The sequence below is a fragment of the Dermacentor albipictus genome, chromosome 10, assembly GCF_038994185.2.
Source record: "Dermacentor albipictus isolate Rhodes 1998 colony chromosome 10, USDA_Dalb.pri_finalv2, whole genome shotgun sequence".
Taxonomy (NCBI): domain Eukaryota; kingdom Metazoa; phylum Arthropoda; class Arachnida; order Ixodida; family Ixodidae; genus Dermacentor; species Dermacentor albipictus.
The window spans coordinates 80238252-80262595 of record NC_091830.1 but is presented as its reverse complement, the minus strand read 5'-3'; the positions used below and the strand labels follow the sequence as shown (position 1 = coordinate 80262595).

Genomic DNA, 24344 nt, shown 5'->3' with positions numbered 1-24344 from the left:
CAGGAGTGACGATGAACGACGAGTATCTCTACAGCCTCAAGCTTATCGATGGCATTGTCGTGTTCACCACAGGCACAAAAAAAAAAGAATATGGGATTTTAAGTACCAAACCACTTTATCATTATGAGCGACTACTTGGGACTCTTTAACGTGCACTGAAACCTAAGTACACGAGTGTCTTCCCATTTCGCTCCCATCTAAATGCGGCCGCCGTGGCCGGGATTCGGTTCCGCGACCTCGTGCGTAGCAGCCCAACACCGTAGCCACTAAGCACCCGCCACAGGTTGTTTACCACGCAGACGCATGTCTATATATATATATATATATATATATATATATATATATATATATATACGCATGTCTATATATATATATCTACACTGAAGGCTATGAATGAAAGCAAAACAACTTGTGTACACATATTGTGCAAGATTCAAAAATGTGTAGGCAGAGGTGCGCATGATGTATCTTTTGTTCGGTTGTTGTTCTTGCCTGTAACCCATCCTTGCGAAATTGACTTTCATTTGTTAGCACTCGTGATCCCTGCTATTTTTTTCAACGTTGAATAACTATCGCGTTAAAATTTCAAAATAAATACGTGCAGCTCGCTCAGTTAATCCTTCTCCTACAGCTTCTTTTCATGCTACAGGTTTCGCTCAATGCACTCAAGAGGCAAAAGCGTGGAAACTTCTTGGCACGGCTTTATTACGAGATAGAACAGCAGCTTGGGGAAAATGTGCCATATTTTCTCCCCAGTTGCCTTTCTGACGTCGTAAAAGACAGGATGGGACAGATCATCCTGGCATTTCGGGATTCTATATGATTTCGAACGGAATAAGGGACACGGCGGTGGCCGCCGAAGTTCCGTCGTAAGCGTTGCCTCAGGGCTCATTCTCGCAAAACGAGCGAGCTGCACACTGTGAATGGCGACGCTGCATGCCTTCATGCATGCCTTCAAATGTTACGGCCACGTAATTCACGCTCGCATTCCAGTTACAAAGTACGGAGCAGAAGCAGCCAACACGTCGCATGTGGAGCAACGCGAGGCTATCGCATGACGTGACAGTGGACAGCGAAAATTTCTCATTGACGGGAACGAGGCAACCCAGGCGCTGTAAAGCGCGGGAACGATTTATGTCTAGTTGCGCATTTTTGGTAGTATTTCGCTGTCGTAGGGGCGTGCGTTCCGGGGACTGGAGAGTTGCAATGCGGGCTCGTTGGTATGACGCCGTAAAGCGTTCGAGTAGAGTAAGCAGGATCGTAGAGACACAAATGGCACAAATACGAAAGCGCAACAGGGGGCAGCCGCGTGTGATTTTGCGCCGCATGGCCGGCATGAATGGATGCCGCAACTTTTCCTCGGCGAAACTACGCTGGTGTCATTCCAGCGCTCAAAGTGCCGAGAATACCAAGTTGACATCTGTCAGTTGCACGAAATTCGAACGTGTATTGAAGTGCAGCACAACGTAGGAGAGGCAGGTGACAGTGACAGCGACATTTGTAGGAGCTACTCCACAAAACGCGAGGAACCTGTGTAGGAATGAGTGACTGCGTACCGGTCATCTGCAAGCGCGAAAATCTCCACGCCGAAACGAGTGTCGCAAAATCACTGTTGACTTTGTCATGCCCAAGGTATCATATATGCTATACCTGAGTTTGACGCCTAAAAATGGCTGATTGCAGCACGTAAATTTTTTGCAAAGCCCACACTTCTGTGAGTGATATGCTGGAGTGATGTTTCAACAGTGGGTAGTTTACCGAGCGAATTATTATTTATTCTTGTAACCATAATTAGGTTCCACCTCCGAAAATATTTCTTCACTTCTTTTTATTTCTAGAAACGTATTGTCCATGGCCAGAAATAAATTTTAACATTTTGTTACAGTGTAGGAGCAATGTAGGGGCGTGGTCTTCACGTGAAAATGTTTCAGCATTACATGGGTGATAAAGTTTTCTCCATCACTGTTGCATTGCGTTCTTTTCATTTTCGAGGAGTGCTGACACGCGAGCGATTAGAACGCTTTGCGGACAAACTCAGCGTCCCCGGACGTCATTGGCTGCACATCTGTGCAATCCTGCATGCGCCTTCACTTCGTTACGGATCCATAATTGGACGTTCGCCCTATTTTTTATTAAATACGCTTAGTTGTAGGCTCATACGTGATGCACGAATCCTCTCGGCCCCTGCAAACTAGATTCCCGCGCCAGCTCTGTTAGCAATTTCCACAATTGCTATATAGCTTTTTGCGAATAAACACTTCCCCAGTTATCCCTTGCTTGTTCATGCCTTGGACTTCGCGAGCTTTACAACTTTCGGAGTAGTGGCTTTACTTAATGTATCCGTTGATATGCACTCGTTAATTCATTGGATCACCTACCGGCGCAGGCCAAAACAATCACTCGCCGGATTTCTCGCTTCTCTCATTCGCCGGTTGGTTCGCTGGTCGATTCCAGCAATTTGTCGCACGGAACTTTACCGCTTACCTCCTCGCTCATCCCTCGCTCGCTAATTAAGATTACACAGTGGCACGTCGAAAATCTTCGCGAATTAGAACCGACGCGTCACCTTTTTCTTTTTTCGATCCTAGACGCTTGTCGTTAAATGCGCCATGGCATTCCCCGTTCACGCAATCTGTCCCTCATCCTGCGCCGCGCACATGTCCATCGTTTCATCATCGAAGCTCAGGCGCATTCCACTGGCATGTCGCAGCTGCGGCAGCTGCGTGCCAGCGCTCGGGCTTCCTTCCCGGGCGTCGCCGCTTGGGTCGCGTGCCGTTCCGTACTCGTCATGCAGCCCCGGCGAGCCCGGCACGCGCGCGAACGGCGAACGCCTGGCATGCCGGCGGCGTGTAGCTGGCGTACGAACGGGCCGCGGTGGGGTGGTGGAAAGCATTTATTAAGAAAGAGAGGTGTGGACTCACGCAGGAGCCCTACATACTAGGTGGAGTCCCTAGTCCGGGACCCCATTGGTCGAAGCCGCCAGCCTGGCCCTCTTGACCAAGGCCTTTTGGGCCTGAAGGTCTGAGCAACCAAGCAGGGCTGCCTCCCAGTCCTCTCGGGTAGGGTTGGGGTGGGGGGTAGCGGCGGCCAAACGGGGAACGGAGCGGAGACTCGCTTGGCGACCCGGGGCGCTGGTTACCGGCGTTCTCATGCGGTGCACGAGGTGGCGGGTTCGGTTCCCGCCCTCGGAGGCCGCGTTCCGACGGGGAAGGAATGCAAGAGATGCTCGCGTACTTAATTACTTAGGAGCCCGTTAGAGAACCCCGAGAGGTTCACATCAGCGCGCGGTCACCAACTTTAATAATGCTACTGAACAAATAGCGAGGACAGCAGCAGTACAGTAAGGTCTACGGCACGGGCTTCCCGCGTTGCCGTCTTCCAACATGTCGGCCACCCATCCTAAGTCTCCTCCTCTAAACGGCAGATGCCATAGACAGCATCCGCCCCTGTGATCTGTCGTTGTAGAGGCAGGTCATAATGGCATGCAGCATCGTGCAAACAGGCGAGTGATGGCGCTTGCTGCGAGGGTTAAAGCTACAGATGGCGCTAGACAGCTTCGGAATTCTTTCTTTCTTTTTTTTTATTCCGCTGCTCATTAGCATGCGCCGGCTACCTGACCACAGTGTCAACACACGTGGCGTGTTTGGGATTTCGTTTTCAGGACACGCCTATCCAGCTGATTTGGCGTGGCCTCGAAGCGATGCTTGAATAAAGCAACGGTACACACTGAAAGGGTCATTGTCACGAGGCTGCTGTAACGCTGCACTACTTTGCGGAGCGCAAGTGGGCGTGCATTGTCGGAGACACAGCCTGTCAGTTCAGCAGCAACGCACCTGCGTGACGAGGTGGAGAGAATGCATCCGATCCGCAAGTAACTCCATGAATCTAGGACCTAGATGTCCTCAGGTCCTTGCGCTTTCCTTTGGCAAGTACGTGTCGCCGGTAATTCTTCTTTCGTTTTTACCTTCTTTTCTTTCTTTTTGCTTGCCGGGACCACTGACACAAAGACGATCAACCACAAGAGACGAAAAGAGGAGCAGTTGTAGATTTTGTCATCATCGCTGCTCACTAAATTAGCTCCGCTACTTGGATAATTTCTTCTAAACACTGATAACTCTATTCGATAATAATGCTTTCGGTGATGTAACGGCAACCGCACTCAGGGGCCAAATTCTCAAGAGTATTCATTGATAAGCGCCCCTTGCGTGCAATTAGCTGGTTGCCTTCCCTATTAATACATATATCCCACATCACGTTTGGTTGAAGTATGGTCTTCTATAGAATTACCAACGTAAAAAGTGGTTTTTGGAATATGAAAACTGCGCCTGTATTCGCATTCTTTCATTTAAAATGTTGGTAAGGGCTTGTTTCACCGATGGTGATGCTGGACATACGCATTGAAAGCGGAGGCGTCCAGCTGATGGCAAGTTAGCAGCCCTTGCCAATGAATACTTTTCAGAATTCAGCCTCGATTCTCCATTTAGCAGAAAAAGAAAGCAGTTTCGCTATATTCATTTATAAACACAAAATTTCAGTAATACGGAAGCCGGACATGTGACCAGAGAAGGCGAAGGAAAAAAACCCTTTTCTGAATTGCGGCTTCAAATTTATTGGTGCCCTGGGTGCACTCGACATCCCTGTGATACTTCGCCTTCTCGCACCCGAATCAACCTCCCCCGGAATGAAAAAAAAGGAGAGAAAAAAGAGAAACGTTGAATTGAATTTTGGAGGTCTTATGCGCAAAAACCCACGACTTGATTATGGGGCATGCCGTATAGTCGGGGACTCCAGATTGATTTCGATCACCAGCGGATCCGTAACGTGCCCCCATTGCGCGGGACGCGGGCGCATTAGCGTTTCACCCCTATCGAGATGCGGCCGCCGCGGCCGGGATTTGATCCCGCGACCTCGTGCTTAGCAGCGCAGCAGCGCAGCCGCTCAGCGACCTCGGCGCCTAAAGAAGAGCGTCCGCGGGAAGAGTATGTGCATGCTTGCACACCGGTGTCTGTCGTCACGCCCCATTTCCATTGACTTGGTTTACCGCTGCGTCCTGAACGCCTTGCACAGGTGAAGCGTAATGAAGACTACAGCTGCGTAAAAGTACTACCGCGTAAGAAAACAGCTTGTGTGGCGCTCTCGACAGATAGAGAGATAAATTTAGCAACAGCAGAGAGGGGCAGTTGAGGACGGGGTTAGATTCGGCACTCTAGCACTACGATTCTTCATTTATACGGAAACAGCTTGGGACATGTACTCACTATCCGAGGAGTCACAGAAGCGCATTGTTGTCGTTGCGCTCATGTGTGTTGTATTTCTTGCGCTGGTCCTTATACTTGTTGTGGGGATGGTTACACTGGGACTTTTCGCGCTGGGCAATTACCCAGTATGAGTGATCGACCACATTGAATTAGTGCCTTCGAATTTGAAGAGGCGACAATCGGTCTAACTAGCTTATTTAACTGCTCATGCCAACCCTGGCATTCTGCTTGCGAGCATAACTACACATTAAGCTATATAATAGCTTTGTACGTGAATGAGCCGTTCTCAGTGAGGGCGGAAACTAATGGGCGCAATTGGCTTAAACAATGATTGTTGAATGGTTGAAGGCAAAATACTAGAGTCAGGTTGCGTGACCATAAGAGTACTCTACCGTAGCAGTGCCTAAATGTAGTGTTTTATCTTTACGTCGACAAACTTTTTAATACAGTGCCCATGAGATTCGTGTAACGCCTTTGGGTGCACTTTTGAAACCGTGATTAGAACCATCTATTGATAAATAAATTATAATTTTCTATGCTTTTCTTAAGATACGATCATATAGAAAAGATAACACTGTTGCTAACGTGTAGTGAAATTTTGTTTGCTTAGAAGAATCCTATGAACAGCTGTACTTTACACTTACGCACCCTCCAAACAAGCTTAAACATTCATTCAGATTGCGTTTACAGTGTTTAAAATTGATCAAGGAATGCTTTCGGGAAACCGTTAGCTAGAAGGTGCAAGGATTTATGTCCGGACGCCTCCTCCCAAGGTCAGCAACACACGTCACTCCGGGGGTTGAAAGTATGTTTCGCTTCCGCTGCCATTACTGTCGATGGCGCTGGCTAACATTCCTAGCGCTAGATTTCCTACCCATAAAAATATAGTCCGAGGAAGCGCACAGGAAACTGCCGCCGCCATAGCCCAATCGGTAGAGCATCTCAAACGTCATGGTGGGTTCGGCTCGGACCGGTGGCAGAGTGTCATTTCTGATACTTTCCCTTTCTCCTGATATTTCAATGAGCAATTTTCGGATACTGCAAGCACTTTCTAATATATATCGTTCTATCGATGGATCTATGTCCGGATGTAATCGTGTTCCCAGACCGAAGCAAAGTTTGATCACTGGGCAGTTACTGGGCTAATGGGTACAACATCGGGCTCCTGAGCTGAGAAAGCCGGGTCCAAAACTAGCCATCGGACCCACTTCGGGCACTCGGTATGTGACCCTGGAGATCTCTCCTCAATGCTAAGAAAAAGGTCCTGGAAGTCTCTCCAGCGTTGGGTGTAAGCGAACCCCGCGTCATACATATTCCGGTAATCTTATTTGAATATATATTCAAACACGTGTCACGTGGTGGCACTGCTAGATGGCGCCGCGTGTCCAGAGAAAAGCACGAGAAAGGAGCCAAACTGCACAACGATGCGTTTTGGCGATGGCACCGTGGTTCGTCAGTACATTGCTTCGCGCTAATTCCATTCACGTCAACATTTGTCATGAGATACCTCCGGCATTTGACTAGTAAATTTCGATTAAAATGAGGCAGTTAATATTTCATACTCAATGCTTAAACAGCACATTAGACGCGGACAGCAGAATGTACACACACAGAGCTGTGTGTATCTATCATGCAGTACACGTCTAACGTACATGGGAAAACATCGATTATGCAACACCAATTAGCCGGAGGCTCAAGCTTGACAATTGTTTTCTATAATTTCCATGGTTTCACTGTCTGTTAGAGTCATATTATTGTTCGTACGAAAGTAACTCATGACAATGATCGAAAGATGGAAGCAGTCAAGCGGGACATGGAGACGAAGTAATCAACGTTTCTCAAGCAAGGGATACCTCAAAAGAGGTTTCGATAAGAGCATTTGCCTCGGCCTTGACGACAAGCAGTCTGCTTCGACCAACCGTCTGCTTGTTATTGTTGATAATGATGTCCGTGTTGATCATTCTTTGTTGATCATGACGCACTGATTACATTTAGTAGGGGCGACATGTGCAGCCCAATGCGCCGCCCAAATTTATGTTCCCTTTGCCATCTGTCTACCCAGAAATCTTCAGGAAATTGCGTACTAATGCGTAAACAAGGTCACCTGTGGGGGTAACACCACTGCTCGGTTTGCTTTGCGAGCAAGCAAGTCTGCACTGGGAATGCAAAGAGCACAAGCCTGGTAATAAATTCTTGACGACGAGCAGTGCAGGAAACAAAACGAAAGGAATCTTAACGGGTTCAGCCTAACGTCGTAAGGCGCGCACTGACGTTAGCGTCTTGGCTCTCACGGCATGTTGTTGACAGCGGAATCTGCAAAAGTAAGGCAGGAAGCAGATAGTCGTGTATTGTCTCGCGTAAGGGCCACAGCGCGTTAACCCGTGAAAGCGCTCCATTCATTTCCTCTGCTCGCGTTATCAGGGGCAAGGGGAGGGCGGAGAATGTCGTCAACGCACGCGAGACTACGGCGGCGGGCCTGCAGAAGCATCGTGATTACGCAGGCATAGCTTATCTCCCGCAATTAGCGAGGAGAAAGGTTCACATGCGCTTGCGAGACCGACGTTGCCTTTATAGTACCACGTGAATGAATGTGTGACGATACGTGCTGAAAGGCTTTTGTTATGACGCGACAGCCGTTGTATCTTTCGCATTCTGTTAATGCTGTTGGCTGCTTTTTGTATTTCTCATGTTATTCTGCGATCTGGAACGCGATGACCAAGTGGTCCATTGGGAAGTATTCGAGCTTTTCACTACGGCCACATGTTCTCGAGTGCAAAGTTTTTCGGTAGGTGAGGTTCAAACTTGTGGCCGCATTCACCAGGCCCAACGTTTTTTCGATGTCGTGACAACGTAATGCGCAGCGAAGGAACCTGACGCGGAATATTGAGTTGGCCGGCATTAGTTGAGTACCATTACGCAATAGCAAAATTTAGACTCGTACCATTAGCAGAGGCTTGGAAAGCTGGAACAGACGAAAAAGTTAAAAAGACGGGCGAAGCCGAGCTGATCGTTTCACACTACATTTTCGCAACCTCAAGTGATTCAACTAGTGCGCTAAAAAATTGCCATGCGATACTAGTGCACTAGAGTAAACACAATGTAATATGCTTCTCCGTTTAATTGCCAGGAAGAAAATCTTAGACGCCGTGTTGATGTTTTGCTGTAGGGCACGCTTTCCAACCAAATGTACGCAGCACAAACAAGTAACAGAAGGAAAGGCGCCGCCCTAGTCCACAGGTTTTTCAACGGCAAGCTTGTACTTTGCTTTTCGGACGTTGATGGACAATGCGAACGTGCGGCTTCAGGAATGACTCAGTAACAAGCGATTGAGCTATGCTTGCTCTGAACTGGCGAAGCACGCGAAGGGTCACATGTTTAATATCCTGCCTAACACGTGTCGAGCTGGCTACGCCAGTGGAGGGAAGGTTGCTCACCCTCAACCATGACTCGTTTCTCAAGCCTTTCGGCATACCGCGGTACGTCCTGGAACAATAACGATAGAAGCGCTAGCAAGCTGCGGTGTGATCTCAGTCTATTAATTTTTCGTAAGCAGCGTGATAATTTACATTTGGCCTCTAAAGTCTACTGTCTTCCCTGTAGTGCCCCGTCCAGTGAATAGTTTAGGAGGAACCTTGAACGCTTCATCAATACTGACTTCTTTCAGCAGATATATGGGAGGCGGAGAGAGACTCTAAGCAGTCTCACGGAGCCGAAATGAAATGAAGTTTTTTGCGCAATATTCTGGAGAATCTTAAGAGAAAAACTTCAGTTCTCGGCCTTAGGCTGTTTTATTCACTTTTACACATCGCTCAATAACAATAGAAGAAGTACACACTTTTTTTTTCAACCGTATAATTGCGTCTATTGCAAACCTTGGCCAATCCCCTCTCATAGGTGCGTGCCATGCGTTAAAGACAACAACAATAACAACTGTACATGCGCAGCATATATCGCAATTCATCAGCTTTTAACGGTCACTCGATGAAATTTCCAAAACACCGTGTATCACAGCTGTTGTTTTCTTACTCGTTTGGCATGGCAGTGCGACGTTCGAGTGTCACAGGGAAACAGCAAAAGAGTTCAGCGGAGGTGACAAAGAAGACATACACAACTGTGGCGTGTGAACACGACATCCATTACTGTTCAAGAATGTGACGATGACGACAATGAAAACACACACAGCTCTGTTTTCAGCCTCACTTCACCTTTATCGAATTTTTGCGTTCTTCCCCGCAAGGCGATGGACAAGGAGCATGCCGAAGTCGGAACATTGCTCATAAAAGCGAATGTAGGGTTCCCAAAATCAGGCTCCAGGTGTGTTCTATAATGTGACACATCTCTGTTGAAATCTCAGGACGCCGTGCGTTTACAGTGCTCAGGCACACGATGGCATGAGGTTGGCAATGACATGTCTTTGTTTAAACCAATATGTCTTATGCGTGAACTAAGCCATTGCGGCATCCCGTGGGCTGTTGATCTCGAACCTGGGCAAGTTGCAATGGTATGCAAGACCCTTTCAGAAGCCGGAAACAGGAAGGCTGGAGCTTGTCTCATGTCGTAAAAGTCAGAAAACGCCACTCCTGCTGGCCTCCTATAAGTGCTCGCGCAGGCCTTCGCTATCAATCAGGGTTTAGCCTTTCGTGGGATTTTAGCTGAAGGCCTTTTGTTGTCTGCTGGTTAAGAACTGGTTTTCGAGTCTTCACCGGCATTAACGTTTACACCGCAGCCGTCGCCACTTGGCACGTTTTCAAGCACGGAGGAAATGGGAGCGGCAGGGATCTGAGGCCGGAGGGAAGGGTGCAAGCATTCGAAAGCTGCGGCACGCGCTAATTAATCTTTTGCTTGTTCTCGCGAGAGGCACGCAAGAGATAACGGCGCAGCAACTGTCGGGAGGCTGCGAAGCTGGATTGACAACAGGCCCCGCGAGCCTGTCTGCTACGTGAGCCTGCGCGGCGACCCTGAATTGTGACGGGGCTCGCGGTTTCAACATACTCCGACGCCTTCCTGGGATTCCACGGCGCGGACAATTTCCACGCACGTGTCCCTGCGTGGCCCAGGTGGACGAGGAGAACGGTGGAAGGGGAGGGGCGAGGCGGACCGCCGATAAATAAACAAAACGCGGCGCGGTTCGCGAACAGAAAGAAATTCCCGCAACGGCGAGTCACATCTCATCCCACACAAGTCGACTGCGATGTGCAGCTGGTGCTCTTGCTCATGATTTCACGTACGCCGCTGTTCATCCCGGTGATCATAACGGCGCTCCACTCGTGTCTCTCTGGTCGCCGACCACGGCGGAGACTTTTTTGTGCCGCCGCCATTTCGCTACAGCGGAGAACGTCGTTATAGCGACAACCCCAGGACGCCCAACGGCAACCCGTTGAGGCAGTGCCGTGAACTTGACCGCACCGTGAACTCTGGTAGGATGGTGTGCCCGCAGACTGAGTCGTTCAACAGCAAGCCACCTCACGTCGACGCTAGCTCGGGTCGATTATCTCGGGATTCCGGGTGAGTTCTGGAAGCTTGTGCTCGGGAATTTATGCGCGCGTTGTTTCGGCATCACAAGTACGAAGTCAAAGAGTGGCAGTATAATTGAAATCTTTAATCTTTGCGTTGCACCTCCTTCTGTGTTCCCTGACGCATCGCTTGTAATACGAAGTAACCAGAATGACAATGTGCCTCGCTGTGGCTTAAATTTACGAGGTAGGGAAAATGTTTCGGTCTTACCCGGGTCTGAACCTTCATGCACCGTTCTTGTAAATTGACATTTTGCTTCTGCACACAATTTTTTTTTCTCTACTGGCATAGGCTAGATTCTATACACTTCCCTGTACGATGCTAAGCGGACAACTAGGGCTAAATGGGCGGGTCATGTATTGACAGGTGAACATGTCGTTTCATCGTAAATTTTTACGTCAGTGAATGGTCTCTCATTTCTTGCTGCAGCTTCTATTCTAGTCTGTTAGAAAAAGTGTAATTCGCCCAACTGGTATGATCAAACCACAATAAAAACTTGCCTGCTGCCAAAAACAAACAGTACAGGGCATTTCAAGGCTTGACTTCATTGATAGTGTTCGCTTGGACTGTGTTGTCCTTTCCACCAGAGCTGACTCGAAGCTTTTGGGTGGGGCGGCACTGGTGTGTAAGGCTGCAATGACACTAAACATGCAGGGAGGGGCAGCAATCTAGCTCAAACTAATTGCTCCCATTCAGTTGTATTTCCTAACGAAATACGAAGAGTATTCAAGCGATTTGTCCCGAACAGTCCTAAACTCTCTTAGTCCCTTCATCCACGTGTACTTCAGGGTTCGGGACATAGGAATACCTATGTCATGTTTTTTTTTCCACTGCCACCGTAGTCCACAGCCACCGTAGTCCTCCATAAAGAAAGCAACAAAATCCCAATAAAGAAAGGCGTCAGGCAGGGAGATGCGATCTCTCCAATGCTATTCACGGCGTGCTTACAGGAGGTATTCAGAGACCTGGACTGAAAAGAATTAGGGATAAGAGTTAATAGAGAATACCTTAGTAACTTGAGCTTCACTGATGATATTGCCTTGCTTAGTAACTCAGGGGATCAGGAGACCAACTGGAATGCATGCTCACTGACCTGGAGAGGCAAGACAGAAGGGTGGGTCTAAAGATTAATGTGCAGAAAACTAAAGTAATGTTTAACAGTCTCGGAAGAGAGCAGCAGTTTACCATAAATAGCGAGGCACTAGAAGTGGTAAGGTAATACATCTACTTCGGACAGGTAGTGACCGCGGATCCGGATCATGAGACTGAAACGATCAGAAGAATAACAATGGGCTGGGGTGCGTTTGGAAGGCATTCTCAGATCATGGACAGCAGGCTGCCATTATCCCTCAAGAGAAAAGTGTATAACAGCTGTGTCTTACCAGTACTCACATACGGGGCAGAAACCTGAAGGCTTACGAAAAGGGTTCTACTTAAAGTGAGGACGACGCAACGAGCTATGGAAAGAAGAATGATGGGTGTAACATTAAGGGATAAGAAAAGGATAAGAGCAGTCGGGTGAGGGAACAAACGCGAGTTGATGACATCTTAGTTGAAGTCAAGAAAAAGACATGAGCATGGGCAGGACATGTAATGAGGAGGGAAGATAACCGATGGTCATCAAGGATTACGGACTGGATTCTAAGGGAAGGGAAGCGTAGCAGGGGGCGGCAGAAATTGCGGTTGATATGGGGTTGGGGCAGAATAAATTTGGGTGATATGGGGGTGGGCGAACTCTTGAATTCGAGGGAGGGCCAACTTGAAATTTGGCGGTAGGCAAACGCGGCCGTCGCGGGTGGGCCAACTGAAGTTTGGGAGAGGGCCAACTTGAAATTTAAGGGTGGATCAGCTTAACTTTAAGGTTGGGCCGACTTGAAATTTAAGGGTGTGCCAGCTTGAAGTTTGGGTTTGGGTCAACTTGAAATTAGGGGGTGGGCCAACATGAAGTTTGGGTGTGGGCCAACTGAATCTTGAGAAACAAACGCTAAACCTAAGCAACACCGGACCCAAAGAGTGCTACGCATCAGGAGACAATTATCTTAATTTCTCTAGCTTTTTATTTGGTTGCCGTTTTGCTCCACTTTATTTCCAAGCATATAAAGTAATACAACAGTAACAGTTACATTGAAGACAGGCGCAAACGAAACTTTTTAACTAATAATATTCCAAAACACAGGTAAAATTAGGAATTTGCAATTTTTTGGTGAAACCTTGACAGTGGGAAGATGTCTAACGCACTTAGGCCTGCGTTACTTCCTAGTGGTTGTCACTGGAAATGAAACATGCACGAAGCACTCCTGCTGTTTCGTACTATTCGTCCTGAACATTGTAGATGGTGAAGTAATAGACGCATAGAGCACGATATGATGCATAGTAACGATGGCGTGCTGTCGAATTTTCATACCTATTCACCAGTCTTACGTCTGCACAAACTTTCTGCAAGGTATGTGTGCTTCTACATGAACATAAATTGTGTCTCTTGTCGTTATCCATACATTTAATATGGCATACCTGCGTGGAGACTTACACATGCTATTGGTACGCAACTGACCGCAGCGTCACGGGGCCATCCTTGTCACATAGTTTTCTTGGGCTCGCCGCAGGGTTTGAATCACCAACCATTCCCTAATATCGCTGTTGGAGGGAGACTTATCTCTTGTGTTAGCTGTATTATAGGCGACAGATGCAAGGTTTCGCACAAAAGCAATGGGAGCAATAAAGAAATTGCGAGCACATTAAATTCCGGGGCATTGAAAAAACCAGTAAGAGACAAGAGTAAGAACAATTCGCTCTAGGATGGCAGAAGTCACAACGTGCATGTATGTGCCGCATATTCTTTGTTGAATTCAGATATTTCAGTGGGTCTTTATTTTTTTAAAACTGTGTCAGTCAAGGATACAGTGATGTATGCACTGCCTTAGAGTTTTCGCTGACAAAGCACGAAGTACCGCTCGCTTACTTGGTTAGCGATGCGATTCTCCGGCCTTATGTTTGTGCAGCTCGTACTGAAAACTGTAGTCTTCTTCACTTTCTTTATATATTTCTTTATTTAGGTCTGTCATTTTGGTTTTACTCTCTTTCATATCTCGCTCTTTTCTTCTCCTTGTCTTACTGCCGTACGACGCACGTATTCTACACACCGCACGCTATGCATACAGTACAGAAGAAGGGGCGTGTTAACTTAGCAGTACAGTTGGAACACCGCATGGAACGCTGGCAGAGAGAGAGAGAAGGAAACGTTTATTATACAAAACAGTGTCCCGAGCGAGGCCGGGTATTACCCTAAGGTGGGAAGGCTCCTTAGTCCAGGAACCCTCTGGCTTCGACTGCCCTCTTGGCCCTGGCGACGAGTTGTCGTTTGTCTTCCAGGTCCCCGAGGCTTAGCTTGGCCGCCCACGTTTCGAATAGGTCGTTTGCAAATTCTCTTTATTTATTTACACTTGTCTTTTTGCACAGAATCTTGGTGTTCGCAATAGATCTCGTATGCAGCGCTCCACTTGCACGTATCGATGTAGTACAGAACTCAACGTTCGGCTGGTGTTTTGGAAGCCCATAAACGTGAAACTTGTCATCACGCCAAGTGTAGTTTGGGGATGTAATGTAACTGGATCCTTTTTAAACAATCATGCTCGTTGGATTATTGTCGCGCGGATAGGTGAAGATATTACCAATTGTTTAATTAATCTTCTTGCGTGGTGCACTAATAGACGTAATAGAATTTTTCAAAGCTGCCTATGGTCAAGTACCTCCAGCAGGAGCTGGCACATGGGGAGTCTTACAAGATACGTGAGGGATAAGGTGTAAAGGCCACGCGTTGTATTTTTTTCTCTTGTTTGTGATGAAAACATTCATGCCAGCACATAATGCGAGCCATTTTTGTTGATCTTGGGCACATGGTTTGGACTTAACCCTAGGGTTCTGTAACAAAAAAGAAAAAAATAAGCGAAAATATATAGATGTTGCGAAGTCTTTAAGCAAGGCTTAGAAATATTACACGAACCCGTAATTTTCTACGCTCTTGAAGTGTTCATACTGCCGTCTCTCCACGTTACTGAATAACAGCAGCGTTATAATGTAGTCTTTGCAAACTACCTGGGGTCGAATTCACAGAGCCTTCCGTTCGTAAGTGCTCTTTGTCATTAGCAGCCCGCCTCCTCTAATGATATGTCCATCATCAGGATTGGCGGAAATTTTCTCTTACGAAAAGAATTTCGCGTAGAACTATATGTTAATACGGGCCCCGGGTCCTTACTCGCAAAAGGTTCTGACGCTGCAAACGGTCGTAAGAAACAATGCCAGCCAATCCTGATGTTTGACACAATATTGGCGTTTGCGTCCGACCAATCGCAAAGAGCACTTACAAACAAAAATGTTTGTGAATTCGGGCCCCTGGACCAGCGCGCATCTAAATCAGCAGACATGGCGCTGCAGGGCTTGCCTGCAGCCAGCTTCGCTCAGCGTTCTGCATCCGCGCGGATGACACGCGCTACTGCGAGTAGTTGCGGAATTTTTCGCTTCTGTCGTTATCTGTGAAGTTATGTGACGCGAGAAAACGTATCACCGCGCGCACTAGAAGAGAGAGAGAGAGAGGGAGACGGCTGTTTGCTCGAAGCCAGCGCATATCTCGCCGGTCAGCGCGCATAGCGCCGCGTTCTTCGAGCACGTGCCTGCGAGACCGTCGACTGGGAGCCGATTTTGAAGTGACCGCCGCGACTCCTTGCGATTGGGCGCCGACGGCCGACCAATGGCGCGAAGGCACTGGGACCGCGACGCCAGCGCCGCAGCGCGTTCTTTGCGGCGGGTTCGGGCACTAGGCCAGCAGTGCGACACTTTCTCGTCGACGCACAGTTTTGCCCCGCAATAGGTTTCCGCGCACGCGAGTCGGTCCCATTGTGGAACAGAGGGAAACAGAAAAGACAGAAACGACGGCACGTGCTCATCCGAGGCCATGTATCGGGACGGCAAAGCCGGCGTGAACCTCAACCCGTGAGTTGCGAGCGCTCGTTCTAGGGGCACGTGCTCGAGCGTGTAAACACGATCGCGTTGTCCTTTTGACTCGGTGAAGCGTTCCCGCTCGCTGAATTTTGACGCAACGTGGGTTTGCTTTCACTGCCTTCGTTTATAGTGAATGAGCCAATCGCCGAAAACTACGGCAAGTTTGAACCCTTACAGTCATGCTTCAGGTCCGCGCATGAGCCCTTATAGCGGATTAGTAGGTACAATTCTGTTAAATCGGCAAATATATTACTTCGCTAGCGTATATTGACAGCTGGAAACTATCTGTGAAGTAATGCGCCTTTGCTCATTTCATGCGACTAGAAAAGCTGAGTGCCAGATTGTCACAAAATTCAATATGCTCAGTATTTATTTAGGCTCAAACAGAAAAAGAGTAGGGTCTTATGAAAGGGAGTTCCAATGCAAAAAGCAAAAAAAATGACGAAGCGTGGGGAAAAAAAAACGCGACTAGCAAATTTTGTGGCCACCTATTTGAAATTGTTGTGGATCATGGACACAGTAGAAAAATCCGAAATAGCTCGGGTAGACAGATGTCGGCAGTTTCCTTTAGCAAGTATAGTGAAGTTGTCCTGACAGCTCAAATTTAAAGATCATTCACGAGAAGATTACTCACCCCAACCTAGTGTCTCTCCGCGTGGTTTGAATAAATAGCTTTTTTGTTTAGATTCCGGGGAACTGAAAAAGTAGTGTTACATTAAACCGACTTCTATTTTACTTTCCAAGAATCATATGTTGTGGAGCTCCTTGGCAAGAAAGCTGTACGAAACAATTTCTCCTACCATTGCAGCCACTTGCAAGCGTCAGAGAAAGCAAAGACGTTATTCAAGAAAACACATTCGATAACTGCGAAACAAAATATTAAAATTTGCAGTATATTGTATGTAATAAGTAAGTGTTACAAGTTCGAACAACTTTGAATGATATTTTGTATAGGTTTGATGCTTCTAACATTGTTTTTATGTCCTGTACATTCGTTGGTGTTCATAAAGTTTAAAGTACTGTGGGCCCTCTTAAGCCCAGGATCTCCATTGCATAGTTCAAACCTGCACTGTGGTGCTTGGTCTGCATTTGCAAATGGCGATTCACAGTGAGTTTTCTGAGAAAAAAAAACAATTTGTAACTTCATACCACCACCGAAAAAGAATCAATTCTCTTCAATACACGGGTAATACAGGTATGCTCGCTGGGCATAATACTCATACTCAGTTTAGTTCATTCTCCTTCTGTTCGGTTTGTGTGTACGTGCGTGTGTGTTTAGGATTTTCCTTTTTTTAGTTTTTATATTTTTTATCCTTCTCTCTCTCTTTCACCTATCGCACCCCCTTGCCCCTCCCCCATTACAGGGTAGCCAACCAGAAGTAATACATGATTAACCTTCCTGTTTTTCCTTTGCTTCTCTCTCTCTCTGCACTGTTAACAAACCTGGAAAATCACTCACTCGAGGTGTCGCAAATTTTCCCCAATTTTGCGGCATATTTAGTTGTTTTCTTCCCAGGCAAGATCGAAATTTCAAGAGATTCAAGCGCGTGCCTCTAGAATAATTGTTTTGACATGGGCACAGCTTGTATTGAAATTATTAGAACTTGGGCAGAACTTAACGTGAGGCACCGCCATCCAGATCCTCATTACCGCCAATTCTGTTTTATAGTCAGCGTCCTGTACGCAATCAACGACAGCCAATTTTTTCTTCATGGTAAAATGGGCCTATCAAGTTCTTCCGCTCCCGACGTTCAGTCATCAAGGATGACGAGTCGTGGTTCAAGAGACACTGCTTGAGCAGACAAAAACAACGCGGCAGCGGTAGTAGTAAATAATCAAGGAGAATTAATCACAGGACTCAGGGCCGAGGTGGCTAACATAACCGAGGCAGAGGAAATTGCTGTCGCACTGGCAGCGGAAGAAGGTTATAGAACAGGAATATCGCTCAATATTCTAACAGATTCACAAGAGGCGTGCCGGAGCTATATAAGAGGCAGAATAAGTAACACGGCGCTCAAGATCCTCAGCAGAGTTCCAATCGCTGAGGGACAACCCACACATAACATTATCTGGATACCAAGCCACGCAGGGATCAGGGGCAACGAAGGGGCGGACTGCCTAGCTCGAGGGATGACCAGCCGAGCAGGAGCGTCAACCGCCCCAGAGGGGCCACAGATCAACTGCGGGAACAGCTATTCAGAGCTATTAAACCTCTATAAGGGTCTAAGATATCAATATCCGCCACCACATAAAGGCCGCAGGATGGCGGAGACTGCAAACGGGCACCTTTCCAAACTTACACATACTAAGTAAGATGTTCCCCACGCAGTATAGCGCAACCTGTCCGTGGTGTAGAGCTAAGCCAACATTATACCACATTACATGGGAGTGTACAAGAAACCAGGCATTCCACAAACACAAAACACCAAGTGCGGAGCAATGGGAGAGCTGGCTCACCAGCCGCGAGCTAGAGACTCAAAGAGCTCTAATAGCGCACGCGTGCGAGGCGGCCCGGCTCAGTGGAGCCCTGGACTAGGGGCCCATCCATGGCTGAAGAGGACTCAAGCTTCAAGAATGAAGACTTCGGCCTCGACCCGCTAAAACCTTTAAAGAGTGATTAAAGTTTTCCATTCAGGCACGTACCCAGGATTTTTTTTCGGGGGGGGCCCTCCATCATCATCATCATCATCATCATCATCATGTTTTATGTCCCCTGCAGGACGAAGGCCTCGCCCTGCGATCTCCAATTACCCCTGTGCTGCCGCCAACCGATTCCAACTAGCACCCGCGCATTTCCTAATTTCATCGCACCATCTATAGTTTTCTGCCGTCTTCTACTGCGCTTCCCTTCTCTTGGTACCCATTCTGTAACCCTAATGGTCCAACGGTTATCTAACCAGCGCATTACATGACCTGCCCAGCTACATTTTTTCCTCTTGATGTCAATTAGAATATCGTCTATACCCGTTCACTCTCTGATCCAAACCGCTCTCTTTCTCTCTCTTAACGTTATGCCTAGCAATCTTTGTTCGACCGTTCTTCTCGCGGTTCTTAACTTGATCTCAAGTCTCTGCCCCATATGTCAGCACTGGCAAAATGCACTGAGTGCACACCTTACTTTCCAATAGTAATGGTAAGCTTCCAGTCAGGAGCTGGCAATGTCTGCCGTATGCGATCCAACCTATTTTTATTCTTCTGTGAATTTCCTTCGCATGATCAGGGTTCCCTGTGATTAATTGACCTAGGTAAACGAACTCCTTCACAGTCTCTAGTGGCCGATTGGCGATCCTAATGTCTTGTTCCTTTGCCCGACTATTTATCATTATCTTCACCTTCTGCATATTAATATTCAACCCCACTCTGACACTCTCTCAGTTAAGGTCTCCAATCATTTGTTGTAACTCGTCTGCACTGTTGTTGAATAGAACAATGTCATCGGCAAACCGAAAGTTGCTGAGATATTTGCCGTCGATCTTTACTCCTAAGCCTTTCCAGTTTAATAGCTTGAATTCTTCTAAGCACGCAGTGAACAGCTTTGGAGAAATTGTGTCTCCCTGTATGACCCCTTTCTCTATAGGTATCTCCCTGCTTTTCTTATGTAGAATTAAGGTAGCTGTCGAACCTCTGTAGATATTCTTACGCGAAGGAAAAGTCAGTAAGACAAGAAACTATTTGCAGATTATATTTACAACAACGGTTGCAGCGCGCTGACCGGTTAGATTCACAGCGCGAGCCCAGTTCGTTCCTCCTCTTTTCTGGAGTGATGGTGCCCACGCGCCTCGTTAAAACAAACAAATACCACACGCGTAGCAATATTTTCCAAGCTTTTTACGTGAGCGTTCTGCACTCATTGACTACGTAGTGCCTCTATGACTGCTGGTATCTCTATTGAATCAAATGCCTCTTCGTAATCTATATAAGCCACCTAGAGAGGCTTATTGTACTCTGCGGATTTCGCGATAACCTGAGTGATGATATGGATGTGATCCATTGTAAGGTATCCCTTCCTGAAGCCAGCCTGTTCCCTTGGTTGACAAATCCAGCCCTTGTTCTATTGGAGTTTATTTTGGTAAATATTTTATATGATACTGGGAGCAAGCTAATCGTCCTATAATTTTTCACTTCTTTAACGTCTCCTTTTTTGGATTAGTATAATGTCTGCATTCTTCCAGTTTTCTGGGACCCTTGCAGTCGATAGACACTTCGTACAAAAGCCGCCAGTTTTCCAAACATTATGTCTCCTCCATCTTTGATAAAATCGACTGTTATTCCACCTTCTCCTCCCGCACTTCATCGTTTCATTTCTTGCAGGGCCCTTGTGACCTCATCGCTAGTTATAGGAGAGGTTCTGTATCACGTTCATTACTGTTTCTAAGTGAGGTATCGTGACTCCTCTTAGTACTGTATACAGGTCAGCTTAGAATTTTTCCGCTGCTTTTACTGTATCTTCGAGATTGCTGATGATATTGTTACGGTGAAGTGAAGGAAGACGTTGAATTGGACGAGAGAAAAGACGAAGTCTGGCGGTTGCCTGAACGCCATATCCATCATTTGTAAATATAAGTTATTTTACACTCGTGGGCCTGCTTTCTTCCCGCAACATTTTGGTGGAAGGTGCGGGTACCACCACGGAACTTCGCAGCGGACGTCATCTACCTGCTGCCACAATGGCAAATCAACCGACACAAGCGACAACGCCTCGGCAGCCCGTGCCCACGGTCATCCTCACTCACCCACGGGACCCGGGAACATTTTGTGGCACGGACAACGTCGACGTCGAGGACTGGCTTACGATGTACGAGCGAGTGTGCGACAACAACAGGTGGGATCCTACAATGATGCTTGCAAACGTAATATTTTATCTGAAGGGAACTGCGAAGCAATGGTATGACACACATGAAGCTGACCTAACGAGCTGGGATGTTTGCAAAGAAAAAATGCGAGACCTGTTCGGCAGACCTGTCGGTCGTCAGCTGGCAGCTAAAAAAGAACTTGCGTGCCGCGCTCAGACGTCCACAGAATCCTATGTCGTGTACATACAGGATGTGCTGGCCCTCTGTCGCAAGGCTGATGACAACATGACCGAGGCAGACAAGATTGGCCATATATTGAAAGGTATTGCAGACGATGCCTTCAATCTCTTGATGTGTAAGGATTGTGCCACTGTGGATGCAATTATTAAGGAGTGCCGGCGCTTCGAACAAGCGAAGGGCCGCCGCGTCACTCAAACTTTCGACCGGTTGCCCAATACCGCCGCGACATCTTCTTGCGAAGACCCGCCGCGGTTCGTTCAGCCCGCAGGACCGGAAGAAATAACGCGCATCGTTCGCCGTGAGCTTGAGGCCATGGCCCCGGCTCCCGTTCGTTCAGACTGTCGGGAAAGCGTACCCGCTATCTCCCTTATACAAGCGGTCGTTCGGGAAGAAATAGCAAGTTTGGGCATTCCATCTCTCTGCTCAGTCCGCCATACCAACACCTACCAAATTTCTCCGACCGCTCGCTCCCGGACGCAAAGCTTTCCACCACTCCGTCGCAACCCAGCTGAATGGCGCACAGCGGATGATAAACCCATCTGTTTTAATTGTTCCGGTATTGGACACATCGCCCGTCATTGCCGCAACCACTGGTCGTCGCCTCCTCGGTGGTCGTCTCCGAGTCACTACAGCCAAGTACCCGACAATCGCACTTTCTCGCCCTATACGCCGACTAGGAACATCAACGCCGACAGTGCTCCACCAAGATCCAGCCGATCCCCGTCTCCGCAAGGTCGTAGGTCCCGTTCGCCTCTCGTTCACCGCTCTTCGTCCCCTTCTGCAACCGGTCGCTTCGCTTCGGGAAACTAGGCGGTGCAGCTCCCGGAGGTGAAGCTGCAACTCCGACCCGGCCCACAAATCCTCTATTGACCCTGCCTACATGTGGAAACCTGCTGGACATTGAAGTCGATGGCGTTCCTGTTAGATCTCTCGTTGATACAGGAGCGCAGCTCTCAGTTATGAGCGCTGCTCTCCGCCGCCGGCTCAAAAAGGTTCTGACCCCCGCCGTACCGTGCACCGTGCGAGTCGCCGATGGGAGTACGTCACCTGTCCTTGGAATGTGCACAGCACGTGTGACCATTGGGGGCCATTATACCGTTGTTCTATTTATCGTCCTTGAACACTGCCCACACGACCTAATTCTCGGCCTCGACTTCCTTTCGAAACACTCTGCCCAAATTGACTGCTCCGCAGGTGTTGTACAGTTGGACCTGCCGCTTCCTGCCGACGCAACCACTTGTGCTCCACACCGCTTATGTGCTGCTGAATTTGCAAGGCTGTCTCCACAGGCTGCTACAAATGTCCTGCTGACGCCCTGTCCTCCCGTACCTGATGGCGAGTACGTCCTGTCGCCGCTTACTGACGTGGTTTTGTCGCGTAATATTGCCCTACCGAGCACCTTAATTCGGATCCGCGAAAACTGCGCTCGCGTGCCCATCCTCAATTTTGGGTTCTCGTCACATGTTTTGCCACACGGTATCGCCATAGCGCATATCACTCCTTTGGAAGAATTTCAGATTTCTTTTTTGACCTCTGAATCCTTCCTCAGTACGAACGGACCTTTGTCATCCACTCCTTCGTACTCGACGCCTGCGGACGATGTTTCTAAGATGATCGCCCCCGACCTTCCTTCCGAGCAAACAACAGCTCTTCGTCATCTCCTGTCATCTTATCGGGACATCTTTGATTTGGACGACCGTCCACTTGGCCAGACATCTGTTGTCACGCATCGCATCAACACCGGTGACGCCAGCCCCATTCATAGGCGGCCATATCGTGTCTCGGCAACAGAAAGGGCCATCATACAGAAAGAAGTAGACAGGATGATGGACAAGGACATCATTGAACCCTCCAGTAGCCCGTGGGCATCACCGGTTGTCTTAGTAAAGAAAAAAGATAACTCGTGGCGCTTCTGCGTTGACTACCGTCACCTCAACCGGATAACAAAGAAGGATGTTTATTCCTTGCCTCGCATTGATGACGCTCTTGACTGCCTTCACGGATCCCAATACTTTTCATCAATTGACCTCCGCTCCGGCTATTGGCAGATTAGCGTCGATGAGATGGACCGCGAGAAAACCGCCTTTGTCACACCGGACGGTCTGTACCAATTTAAAGTCATGCCCTTTGGATTATGCAATGCGCCAGCTACATTCGAGCGCATGATGGACTCTCTCTTGCGCGGCTTGAAGTGGTCTACATGCCTGTGTTACCTCGACGATGTGATTGTGTTTTCGCCGAACTTTGAGAGCCACCAGCGGCGCCTCACAACCATACTCTCCGTGTTTCGCAGGGCTGGCCTTCAGCTAAACTCCTCCAAGTGCCATTTCGGTCGCCGTGAAATTAACATGCTTGGTCATCTCGTCAACGCCGCCGGAATCCAACCTGATCCACAGAAAGTTCACGCCGTGCGAAATTTTCCTGTACCTTGTTCAACGAACGATGTCCGTAGTTTTCTGGGCTTATGCTCTTATTTTCGGCGATTTGTGAAAAATTTTGCGGACATCGCTCACCCTCTCACTGACCTTCTTAAGAAAGACGCCTCTTTCTCTTGGGGACCGCTACAGGAGAAAGCCTTCTCTACCCTGATTGAGCGGCTTACCACTTCCCCGATTCTCTCCCACTTTGACCCTTCTGCGCCCACTGAAGTACGAACTGACGCGAGTGGTCATGGCATCGGCGCTGTCCTCGCTCAGCGTCAACAGGGCCAAGACCGTGTCATCGCTTACGCTAGCCGCCGCCTTTCCACGCCCGAGCGAAATTACTCCATTACTGAGAGAATGTCTCGCGCTCGTATGGGCGGTCGCGAAATTTCGCCCGTACCTTTTCGGTCGGAGCTTCTGCGTTGTCACCGACCATCACGCCCTCTGCTGGCTCTCCTCTTTGAAGGACCCAACTGGACGACTTGCACGTTGGGCATTGCGCCTACAAGAATATACATTTTCTATTATATATAAGTCAGGACGCCTGCATAAAGACGCTGACTGCCTGTCCCGCAATCCCGTGGATCAACCGGACGATACCGATGCAGACTCGGACATCAGTATTCTGTCCCTCTCCGGCTTCCTCCACATTGGCGACGAGCAGCGCAAGGATCCTGTTCTTCGAACACTTATGGAACGCCTAAGCTCCTCGCCCAATGACCCGTCCCTTCGGATGTTCACCTTGCGCGATGGAACTTTATACCGTCGTAGCGTTCGTCCTGACGGCCCGGAGCTCCTCCTAGTCGTCCCCAAGCACCTTCGACTCACCGTGCTCCAGCAACTTCATGACGCTCCTACTGCTGGACATCTGGGCGTCACTCGTACTTACGACCACCTGCGGCGCCGCTTCTTCTGGCCTGGCATTTATCGCTCTGTGCGCCGTTATGTCGCTTCTTGCGACCTGTGTCAGCGCCGGAAGACGCCTGCTATGCCTCCCGCTGGTTTGCTTCAACCCATTGATATACCTACAGAGCCCTTCTTCCGTGTGGGCCTCGACCTCCTTGGTCCGTTTCCAATTTCCATCAAAGGAAACAAATGGATTGCTGTAGCAACCGATTATG

At 48.3% G+C, this 24344-nt stretch overlaps 1 protein-coding gene across 6 annotated transcripts in view; it reads left to right on the top strand.

Moving 5' to 3' along the window:
• The window catches only part of LOC139050429 (prestin-like), a 312086-nt gene that overhangs the window by 250028 nt on the left and 37714 nt on the right, over positions 1 to 24344 (top strand). Inside the window, exon 1 of one of the 6 annotated variants that reach the window (XM_070526793.1) lies at positions 10437 to 10763. The exons of 4 other annotated variants lie outside the window; for them this stretch is intronic. In XM_070526793.1, coding sequence (XP_070382894.1) covers positions 10681 to 10763 — 83 coding nt within the window. In that variant the 5' untranslated portion in view covers positions 10437 to 10680. Of the gene's footprint in view, positions 1 to 10436; positions 10764 to 15641; positions 15759 to 24344 lie in introns of those variants that run through there. One more of the 6 variants, XM_070526795.1, reaches the window with a different exon arrangement.